At 42.1% G+C, this 12366-nt stretch overlaps 1 protein-coding gene across 3 annotated transcripts in view; it reads left to right on the top strand.

Moving 5' to 3' along the window:
* LOC143293126 (vitamin K-dependent gamma-carboxylase-like) overlaps window positions 1–5409 on the top strand; it is a 133252-nt gene extending 127843 nt beyond the window's left edge. For all 3 annotated transcript variants that reach the window (XM_076604036.1, XM_076604037.1, XM_076604039.1), the window contains exons 15-16: window positions 544–700; window positions 4005–5409. In XM_076604036.1, the coding sequence (XP_076460151.1) occupies window positions 544–700; window positions 4005–4119 (272 nt within the window). In that variant the 3' untranslated portion in view covers window positions 4120–5409. The remainder of the gene's footprint in view (window positions 1–543; window positions 701–4004) is intronic.
* The last annotated feature ends 6957 nt before the right edge of the window (window positions 5410–12366 follow it).

Below are 12366 nucleotides of genomic sequence, written 5' to 3' on the forward strand. Positions count from 1 at the left end.
TTTGGATTCGGGGTGCTGTGTGTGTTTGGGTGTTTGGGTGTGTGTAGGGGTGAGTTTGGGTGTGGGGGTGGTGTTTGGATTGGGGGTGTGGGTGCTGTGTGTGTGTGTGTGTTTGGGTGTGTGTAGGGGTGGGTTTGGGTGTGGGGGTGGTGTTTTTTGATTGGGGGTGCTGTGTGTTTGGGTGTTTGGGTGTGTGTAGGGGTGAGTTTGGGTGTGGGGGTGGTGTTTGGATTGGGTGTGTGTGTGTGTGTTTGGGGGGAGGAGGGAGGGGATGTTTGTGTGTATAAGAGGAGGAATATGTAATTTGTATAATTTGTGTATTTGCACACAACACTTTTTTTCTATAAGTATAAAGAGAGAGAGAGAGATGTGGAGCTAGACTGATGGACTATCCCTATCCAGAATGGAGACCACCAGTGGATATGAATTCACTGCCCTTCCTTCCTGTGTCAGAGACCCGGACACTGTCTCAGTGGCTGTAGAATGCTATGGGACCTTTGACCTTTAACCTTTAACCTTGAACTGACACCGGTTGTGTTGCAGACAACCCTGTTCCGGCCAAGTTTGCCAAGGACCCCAAAGTGGACCAGTACCTGGAGGTGCTGAGAGCCAAGAACTCATCCTCTGGTGACTCGCAGGCATCGCTCCGTGACAGCGTCCACACCTTCCTCCGGCACCACTACACGGTGTTCGTTCGCGGGTCAGTCCTGTCACTGTGCTCAGCTGCTGGCTTTCTGTTCAGTGAGATGGACGGAGGGGACTTGCTTCTGGCTTTTTTTTCTTTTTTCTTTTCTTTTTTTTTTGTTTTTGTTTTTTTGTTTGTTTGTTGTTGTCTTCTTGAGCCTGTGTGGTTTTGGTTTGGGTTTTGCTTTGTTTGTTAATTTTTGCTTCCTTTTGTGTCCTGTCTTCGTGTTTGGTTTGAGACAGGTAGAAGTTGATGAATGACGTGTGATGTTACAAAGAGATGTTGGAAGCCCACATTTCTGACACACATTTGGAGAAACAGCAGCCATGTGAAGACTGAGCTGGAAGCAATAGGAGAGGACATTGTGATGACTGGGAGTCCCTTCTTTCCCTGCTGTGTGGAGAATGACGGTGTTTCTACATCACTGATTCTTCAGTGCACATGGCTCAGTCTGCATGGCACTTCCTTCAAGTGAAATGAATTAATGAATGTTTATTTTCATTTATTGTATTTTTGTTTCATTCAATTTTTCATTTTATTCTATTCTTCTTCTTCTTTGTCTTCTTCTTATTATTGTTATTTGTTTATTTATTTATTTATTCATTTGATTTTGAATAACATTTTTCCCTTCAAGGCCAGACTGAGTGCATTGTGTTCACTCCTGATTGGACATGTTGAGTGTATTGTGTTCACTCCTGATTGGACATGTTGAGTGTATTGTGTTCACTCCTGATTGGACATGTTGAGTGTATTGTGTTCACTCCTGATTGGACATGTTGAGTGTATTGTGTTCACTCCTGATTGGACATGTTGAGTGCGTTGTGTTCACTCCTGATTGGACATGTTGAGTGTATTGTGTTCACTCCTGATTGGACATGTTGAGTGTATTGTGTTCACTCCTGATTGGACATGTTGAGTGTATTGTGTTCACTCCTGATTGGACATGTTGAGTGTATTGTGTTCACTCCTGATTGGACATGTTGAGTGCGTTGTGTTCACTCCTGATTGGACATGTTGAGTGCGTTGTGTTCACTCCTGATTGGACATGTTGAGCGCGTTGTGTTCACTCCTGATTGGACATCTGCCTAGAAAATATGGTACAGCATATATGGATTAATCTGAACACAGTGACGTCTCCTTGAGACACCCATCTGAAGCTAAACTGAAACTGAAGCTGATTCTTCAGTGGGTTTGGGTAGCTGTTTGTCTTTATAGGAGGAATGTGGCAGAATGGTAAGACACTCATCTAGCAGTACAGAGACTGTGAAAGGTGGCAGAATGGTAAGACACTAATCTAGCAATACAGACTGTGAAAGGTGGCAGAATGGTAAGACACTCATCTAGCAGTACAGTGACTGTGAAAGGTGGCAGAATGGTAAGACACTCATCTAGCAATACAGAGACTGTGAAAGGTGGCAGAATGGTAAGACACTCATCTAGCAGTACAGAGACTGAAAGGTGGCAGAATGGTAAGACACTCATCTAGCAATACAGACTGTGAAAGGTGGCAGAATGGTAAGACACTCATCTAGCAATACAGTGACTGTGAAAGGTGGCAGAATGGTAAGACACTCATCTAGCAATACAGACTGTGAAAGGTGGCAGAATGGTAAGACACTCATCTAGCAATACAGTGACTGTGAAAGGTGGCAGAATGGTAAGACACTCATCTAGCAATACAGACTGTGAAAGGTGGCAGAATGGTAAGACACTCATCTAGCAATACAGAGACTGAAAGGTGGCAGAATGGTAAGACACTCATCTAGCAGTACAGTGACTGTGAAAGGTGGCAGAATGGTAAGACACTCATCTAGCAGTACAGACTGTGAAAGGTGGCAGAATGGTAAGACACTCATCTAGCAGTACAGACTGTGAAAGGTGGCAGAATGGTAAGACACTCATCTAGCAGTACAGACTGTGAAAGGTGGCAGAATGGTAAGACACTCATCTAGCAGTACAGAGACTGAAAGGTGTCAGAATGGTAAGACACTCATCTAGCAATACAGAGACTGTGAAAGGTGGCAGAATGGTAAGACACTCATCTAGCAGTACAGAGACTGTGAAAGGTGGCAGAATGGTAAGACACTCATCTAGCAATACAGACTGTGAAAGGTGGCAGAATGGTAAGACACTCATCTAGCAGTACAGAGACTGTGAAAGGTGGCAGAATGGTAAGACACTCATCTAGCAATACAGACTGTGAAAGGTGGCAGAATGGTAAGACACTCATCTAGCAATACAGACTGTGAAAGGTGGCAGAATGGTAAGACACTCATCTAGCAGTACAGAGACTGAGAAAGGTGGCAGAATGGTAAGACACTCATCTAGCAATACAGACTGTGAAAGGTGGCAGAATGGTAAGACACTCATCTAGCAGTACAGAGACTGTGAAAGGTGGCAGAATGGTAAGACACTCATCTAGCAGTACAGAGACTGAGAGGGTCTGGGTTCGAATCCCACTCTCGTCCTTTCTCCCAAGTGGGACTGGAAAACTGTACTGAATGTCTATAATCATCCAGATGAGGCAATAAACTGAGGTGGGCCGTGTGCAGCAAGCAATTGCTGCACTGAAAAAGACCCCATGGCAACGAGAGTGTTGTCCCGCTCTGGCACAGAAAAGTTCTGTTGAAGAAATCTACTCTGATATGTACACAAATATATATACATGCACTCAAGGCCTGACTTGGTGCATTGGGTTATTCTGCTGGTCAGGCATCTGCATAGCAGATGTGCTGTAGTACCAGTATATATGGATTTGTCCAAAGGCAGTGACACCTCCTTGAGAAACTGGAACTGGAACCTTAAACAATACTTCAGGCCAAAATGACCATTGTGGTCTGCTGGGCTGAGCACAACTCTTCAGTGGAACTGAACATTTTCCTTTTGTTTTAATTGACAGACTGATGCTGATCAAAGCGGCCTTGTGGACGGTGATCACTGGAACATTTTCCTTTTGTTTTAATTGACAGACTGATGCTGATCAAAGCGGCCTTGTGGACGGTGATCACTGGAACATTTTCCTTTTGTTTTAATTGACAGACTGATGCTGATCAGAGCGGCTTTGTGGACGGTGATCACTGGAACATTTTCCTTTTGTTTTAATTGACAGACTGATGCTGATCAAAGCGGCCTTGTGGACGGTGATCACTGGAACATTTTCCTTTTGTTTTAATTGACAGACTGATGCTGATCAAAGCGGCCTTGTGGACGGTGATCACTGGAACATTTTCCTTTTGTTTTAATTGACAGACTGATGCTGATCAAAGCGGCCTTGTGGACGGTGATCACTGGAACATTTTTCTTTTGTTTTAATTGACAGACTGATGCTGATCAAAGCGGCCTTGTGGACGGTGATCACTGGCAAGCCCTTCCAGACCTACCTGAAGGAGATCAACAGCCAGCTGATGAATGCCACCAACGTGACCTCCACCTGAAACAACACAGAACAGCCATTCCCTCACTGAGCGCCGCTATGTTGTGTCTGCCGTCAAGTCTCTTGCTGTTAGTGTTGGTTTTAATCGGCACAGTGATGGTGAACCTGGCATCACTTGACTGAAGAGGAAAAGATGTTATTGTATGTATTTGTTTTCTGTTGTATTACTTTTTTGTCACAACACATTTCTCTATGTGAAATTTGGGCTGCTGTACCCAGAAAGAGGGCATCACTACAGTACAGTGTGTGTGTGTGTGTGTGTGTGTGTGTGTGTGTGTGTGTGTGTGTGTGTGTGTGTGTTGAATTTTGAAGGTGTGGTGTGTTTGCTTTTTATCTCTGTATGTTTTCAAGTTCTTGTTTTGTTTGTTTAATCTCTCAGTTTTATTTTCTATTGGTACTTATTGCAGTCCTCTTGATCATAGTCCTCATAGACACAGTGGATATGAATTCACTGCCTTCCTTCCTGTGCCCAGCATAGACACAGTGGATATTAATTCACTGCCTTCCTGTGCCCACCATAGACACAGTGGATATGAATTCACTGCCTTCCTTCCTGTGCCCACCATAGACACAGTGGATATGAATTCACTGCCCTTCCTTCCTGTGCCTAGCATAGACACAGTGGATATGAATTCACTGCCCTTCCTGTGCCCAGCATAGACACAGTGGGTATGAATTCACTGCCTTCCTTCCTGTGCCCAGCATAGACACAGTGGATATGAATTCACTGCCTTCCTGTGCCCAGCATAGACACAGTGGGTATGAATTCACTGCCCTGGTCGTCCTAAAAGGCTACAGGACCTTTAACCTTTAACTCACTCAGTACGGCCAGTCCTCTCTTCTCCTCTACACAGACCCCTCGTATGTCCAGTGGGTGTCTCAATGACCCAACCTTTAGCTTCCGTCATCAGAATTGTGGTATTCTTTGTCAACATTCACCTCTTCAGTACAAGAGCCTTCCGCTTGCAATATTTTCATGATGGTAATTGGGGTGAAACACTGTTAACGTCGTCTCTTTCGCCGTTCGTATGGAGAGAGTTAACCTAACCTAACCTAACCTAACCTAACCTAACCTCAGTGTATCTGAGCTGCAGTTTCACCTTTTCCACTGTAGTAATGAAGGGAGGAGACATTTGTTTTTGAATTGACATGTGTTTTTAAGTCCGTTGTTGCTGGCTCATGTGTGTTCCTGTTCTGAGGAAGAAGTTTTGTTAATGGATCTGTTCAGCGCTCATAGTGATTGAATTTAAATTTACTCCTTCAGGAGATTTGTTGCTTTCACAAATTTTGTTGTTGATATTTTGTTATCAAGATATATATATATATATATATATATATATATATATATATATATATATATATATATATATATATATATATCTCAACAAATGATGAATTTTATTTGATTTTATACTTTGCTATATTTAGCATATGACTGATTTTCTTTGCTGTAATCTCTGTATAAGTAATTTACTTTGTACTAATGAACATTACCATTTCATCAGTTGACTTTTAACAACTTCTGGTCAGTTTACTTTGCTATAAATATTATTATCATAATTTTATCAATTTGCTTTACTACAATCAACATATGATCAGTGTATCTATTCACACCATTTTAAAAAGTGAATTTTACATAGTGCACTTTTTTGCTTGTTTTGACGACATTTACATGACTGACTGATAAGAAAATCCTTGTTTTGGGGTTTTCTAATGGCTGAAAATCCATCGTTTTCTGGTTATTTATTTGTTTGACATACTGGTAATACCTTTTTAACTTTGATATTTCAACTTTGTAGCATTAATTTGCCGGTGGCTATTGGGGTATTTCATGTTACACATTTTTTAATTGTTTGATTATTTTTATTTATCTTGCCGTATACGGTAGTTTGAGGGGATTTTGTTGTGTTCATGTCTTTTCCATGTATGGTTTTACATTTTGGCTGATTTTTCTCACATTATTTTGATTGGAATAAAAAGCATCTGCTTTAAACAGCATAATGTGCTTGATTTACGAAGTGAATTGTCCATTTTGGTGGACATCAAGGCCAGTAACTCTGCACATTTTATCCGCTCTGGACAGCAGAGAAAGGAGAAACTGTTGGACTGTGTCTTGTTGGTCCAAAATTGTCACAAGGATGTGACTTTCATGCACATGCAGAAACATGTATTACACACACACACACACACACACACACACACACACACACACACACACACACACACACACACACGCACACCACACACACACACACAGAGTGGAATCAGGATTATTATTATGATTATAAAGACTAACTTTGTTTATACACAGGCCTTGAGGGAAAAAAAAAGATAAAAGATACATAAATAAATAAATAGTCATCACATTCATTAATAGATTATGATAAATAAAGTAATAAATCTAAAAAATAAAATAAATATAACTAAACAAATAGGTAAAGAAATAAATAAAATTTTAACAAGAAAAGAAGAGGAGTTGGTCTGTACAGCAAGCAACATGTTTCTTCTGTGGAGTGCTCTTCAGGCTTGCTACCCGCTCGTGACGGTGAAGAGAAACTCCACATGGCTTGTGGTGGTCAATAGAAACTCCCCATGGCTTGTGGTGGTCAATAGAAACTCCCCATGGCTTGTGGTGGTGAAGAGAAACTCCCCATGGCTTGTGGTGGTGAAGAGAAACTCCCCATGGCTTGTGGTGGTGAAGAGAAACTCCCCATGGCTTGTGGTGGTGAAGAGAAACTCCCCACGGCTTGTGGTGGTGAAGAGAAACTCCCCATGGCTTGTGGTGGTCAAGAGAAACTCCCCATGGCTTGTGGTGGTGAAGAGAAACTCCCCATGGCTTGTGGTGGTGAAGAGAAACTCCCCATGGCTTGTGGTGGTGAAGAGAAACTCCACATGGCTTGTGGTGGTCAATAGAAACTCCCCATGGCTTGTGGTGGTCAATAGAAACTCCCCATGGCTTGTGGTGGTCAATAGAAACTCCCCATGGCTTGTGGTGGTGAAGAGAAACTCCCCACGGCTTGTGGTGGTCAAGAGAAACTCCCCACGGCTTGTGGTGGTGAAGAGAAACTCCCCACGGCTTGTGGTGGTCAAGAGAAACTCCCCACGGCTTGTGGTGGTGAAGAGAAACTCCCCATGGCTTGTGGTGGTGAAGAGAAACTCCCCATGGCTTGTGGTGGTGAAGAGAAACTCCCCATGGCTTGTGGTGGTCAAGAGAAACTCCCCATGGCTTGTGGTGGTGAAGAGAAACTCCCCACGGCTTGTGGTGGTGAAGAGAAACTCCCCACGGCTTGTGGTGGTGAAGAGAAACTCCCCACGGCTTGTGGTGAAGAGAAACTCCCCACGGCTTGTGGTGGTGAAGAGAAACTCCCCATGGCTTGTGGTGGTGAAGAGAAACTCCCCACGGCTTGTGGTGGTGAAGAGAAACTCCCCACGGCTTGTGGTGGTGAAGAGAAACTCCCCATGGCTTGTGGTGGTGAAGAGAAACTCCCCACGGCTTGTGGTGGTGAGAGAAACTCCCCACGGCTTGTGGTGGTGAGAGAAACTCCCCACGGCTTGTGGTGGTCAAGAGAAACTCCCCACGGCTTGTGGTGGTGAGAGAAACTCCCCACGGCTTGTGGTGGTGAAGAGAAACTCCCCATGGCTTGTGGTGGTGAAGAGAAACTCCCCACGGCTTGTGGTGGTGAAGAGAAACTCCCCATGGCTTGTGGTGGTGAAGAGAAACTCCCCATGGCTTGTGGTGGTCAAGAGAAACTCCCCACGGCTTGTGGTGGTGAGAGAAACTCCCCACGGCTTGTGGTGGTGAAGAGAGGATTGGGCCCTACATTCCCATGGCAACTACTGATCCACTACCCTATGGCTGTCAACTACTGTTTCACTACCCTATGGCTGTCAATTCACTACCCTATGACTGTCAGCTACTGTTTCACTACCCTATGACTGTCAGCTACTGTTCCACTACCCTATGACTGTCAACTACTGTTCCACTACCCTATGGCTGTCAGTTCACTACCCTATGGCTGTCAACTACTGTTTCACTACTCTATGACTGTCAACTACTATTTCACTACCCTATGACTGTCAACTACTAATTCACAACCCTATGGCTGTCAATTCACTACCCTATGGCTGTCAACTACTATTTCACTACCCTATGGCTGTCAACTATTAATTCACTACCCTATGGCTGTCAACTACTTGTTTCACTACCCTATGGCTGTCAATTTACTACCCTATGGCTGTCAGCTACTGTTTCACTACCCTATGACTGTCAACTACTGTTTCACTACCCTATGGCTGTCAATTCACTACCCTATGGCTGTCAACTACTGTTTCACTACTCTATGACTGTCAACTACTATTTCACTACCCTATGACTGTCAACTACTAATTCACAACCCTATGGCTGTCAATTCACTACCCTATGGCTGTCAACTACTATTTCACTACCCTATGGCTGTCAACTACTAATCCACTACCCTATGACTGTCAATTCACTACCCTATGACTGTCAACTACTGTTTCCCTACCCTATGGCTGTCAGTCCACTACCCTATGGCTGTCAGTCCACTACCCTATGACTGTCAACTACTGTTTCACTACCCTATGGCTGTCAGTTCACTACCCTATGACTGTCATCTACTGATCCACTACCCTATGACTGTCAACTACTATTTCACTACCGTATGGCTGTCAGTTCACTACCCTATGACTGTCAATTCACTACCCTATGACTGTCAACTACTATGTCACTACCCTATGGCTGTCAACTACTATTTCACTACCCTATGACTGTCAATTCACTACCCTATGGCTGTCAACTACTGATCCACTACCCTATGGCTGTCAATTCACTACCCTATGGCTGTCAACTAATATTTCACTACCCTATGGCTGTCAATTCACTACCCTATGGCTGTCAACTACTGATCCACTACCCTATGGCTGTCAATTCACTACCCTATGGCTGTCAACTACTATTTCACTACCCTATGACTGTCAATTCACTACCCTATGGCTGTCAGCTACTGATCCACTACCCTATGGCTGTCAATTCACTACCCTATGGCTGTCAACTACTATTTCACTACCATATGGCTGTCAATTCACACTCCTATGGCTGTCAACTACTGATCCACTACCCTATGGCTGTCAACTACTGATCCACTACCCTATGGCTGTCAACTACTATTTCACTACCCTATGGCTGTCAACTACTGTTTCACTACCCTATGACTGTCAATTCACTACCCTATGGCTGTCAATTCGCTACCCTATGGCTGTCAACTACTATTTCACTACCCTATGGCTGTCAACTACTAATCCACTACCCTATGACTGTCAGTTCACTACCCTATGACTGTCAATTCACTACCCTATGGCTGTCAACGACTGTTTCACTACCCTATGGCTGTCAATTCACTAATGACTGTCAATTCACTACCCTATGACTGTCAACTACTATTTCACTACCCTATGGCTGTCAATTCACTACCCTATGGCTGTCAAGTCACTACCCTATGGCTGTCAACTACTATTTCACTACCCTATGGCTGTCAACTACTGTTTCACTACCCTATGGCTGTCAATTCACTACCCTATTACTGTCAAATGCTGATCCACTACCCTATGGCTGTCAACTACTGTTTCACTACCTATGGCTGTCAGTTCACTACCCTATGACTGTCAACCACTGATCCACTACCCTATGGCTGTCAACTACTGTTTCACTACCCTATGGCTGTCAATTCACTACCCTATAACTGTCAACTACTGTTTCACTACCCTATGGCTGTCAACTACTATTTCACTACCCTATGACTGTCAACTACTAATTCAGTACCCTATGGCTGTGACAGGCTGTGGAACTGTCAATATTTTAACATGTGAGATATTTGAGCAGAGCAGTTTAATTCTAACAAACCATCTTCACTCATGGTGATGTGTGCTGTACATTCCAACTAGACAGTCTAAAGAACTCACCAACAAACCAACTGCATTGTCTATCAGAGCTAGTGCAGATGGAAGCTACTCTGTTTCATGATTCAGTCTGTCTTAGGTGGATCAGAAAGAAGCAAAACAAGAATTATCAGATGCTGAAAACAACCAACCATCCAAACCAACCTTTTGCTGTTTCTGAAGCTATGGGAACATTCTTCAGATTCTTTTTTTTTCTGGTTGAGGCAATGTTTATATATGTCCAGAAAACAATGGGATAATGTGTCTGCTGATGCTGAATTCGGTATGAAATCATAATCAGTTTATTTTTATTTTTTACAAAAAGAGCCAAACTCAACAAATCATTGGTCTGAGGATTATTAAAAGTTTTGCATTATTTGGACACAAGTATATTTCTTACACGTGTATGTTGCTTATAATTTGGTGTATCATAGAAAAGTTATGATCTGAAACATACTGTGAAAAGGGTTTGGTTTTTTGTTTTGTTTTGTTTTTTTTTTGTTTGTTTGTTTGTTTAATGTCCCGTCGCACATATCGGTGATTGAAGACATTTTGTTACAAGTATTTATGAATACATTTGATTATTATCAGTTAGAAGGGGTGGGAGATGTGAATGAATGGAGGGTTGGGGGAAACTGGGCAAATGAGGGTGAAATGAGGGTGAAATTTGAAAAAAAAAAAAATCTAAATACAATTACAGGAAATTATTTAAAGGACTTCGTAAAAGAGAAGTCGTTAAACTGACAAGCGAAACAACTGATAATGAAGTTATGATCTGAAACATACTGTGAAAAGTTTCAGCCTTCATTTGCATCTTGGTATAAATGTTTTGACCATTTCAAAGGACATTTTTTGTATATTCTTTTTTTTTTTTTTACTTTTCTATTGATATTGACATTTCCAGGGAAAACAAAGGGCGTAACTTGCAACTGGCGGTTTGTATGTTGTGAGTTCAGCTGTCGGGCACCATGGCAGAATCAGTTTGGTGTTGCACTTGTGATCCAGTGATCAGAGTTAATGGCCCTGTTTTTAGTGACTGATTTTTGGTAATAATTCTGACCTGACAAAATGCTGACAAGAACTGCTGCAACACTATACACTGTAAAGGTACATTTTAATGTTTGCTGCATGGAACTTTACATTTGATTGCATACATGTGTTTGCTTTTAAAATATCTGCCAGGGAAAACATTACATTTTTTGACTTAACGTGTTTGTTTGCTTTCAGTCATATATCTGCCAGAATTGTTCGAAACCATTCACATTTATAAATGTTTATTACTGCTTTTGTTGCAAGAGAAAAAAAACGACAACTCAAAATGTTATTTTTTTTGTTTTATGAACAATTATACATGCTTTTAAATCTTGTTTTTATGTCCAGTAATATTGATGATGATGGTGATGATGGTGATGATGATGATGATGATAGTGATGATGATAGTGTCATGATATCATCCTGTGTGTCCAAGAAGATGTCTTTGCCAGGAAGTTATAATCTCTGTATTTTACCTGCAGTAAGATTATACCTTAAACCTGGGTTTTCATGTGCACTTTGAGATTCAAGATTTCCAGATTGTGTTTACATACATGTATGTCACATATCCCTGTTTACACTGTGGAGCTTACACCTTGACTGAGTCTGTGGAATTAGCATAGTCTTTGGAAAATTCTTAATGTTTTACTGAACTTAGTATTACTAAGATGGTTCCTGCAGCTCTCGATATCATAATTATGAGAAAACGTGTTTCCCTTCCGTCTGTGGGATGACTGAACACCAGTATCAGAAGAGACATTCTTTTTTGTTCTTTTATCTCTGTCCAACCATGTCTTCTTTAACCTTTATTGTGCACCATGTAGTTATCCCAAAGATGGATGGTGCCAGACACAAGACACTCCACAGCAGGATAAATGAGAGATTGGTCAAAGTGTTGCGCTTGTTGAGCCAAATGTTGTTGTTGTAGCTGTTTGTTTTTGTTTGTTGTTGTTTTTTCTTTTAGTTGTTTGTTTGGTTTGGATGGTGGTGGTATTTTAGTTTGAGTTACTTAAGATTGGTACAAGAAAAATGTTGAATGAAAATACTCCATAGCAGGACTGATGAGAGTTTTGTTAGTGTGAGTTGGCTGGTGAGTACATCTTGTTGTTGTTGTTGTTAGGTTTGGGTGATGAAGGTGGGTGGTGCATGAAGAAATGCAGAATCAAAATACTCCACAAATGACAGTGTTGTGAGTGTTTAAGATGACCAGTGAGTAAATGTTTGTTGTTGTTTGGTTAGAATGGTGATGGCTTTTGCATCA

The sequence above is a fragment of the Babylonia areolata genome, chromosome 18, assembly GCF_041734735.1.
Source record: "Babylonia areolata isolate BAREFJ2019XMU chromosome 18, ASM4173473v1, whole genome shotgun sequence".
Taxonomy (NCBI): Eukaryota; Metazoa; Mollusca; class Gastropoda; order Neogastropoda; family Buccinidae; genus Babylonia; species Babylonia areolata.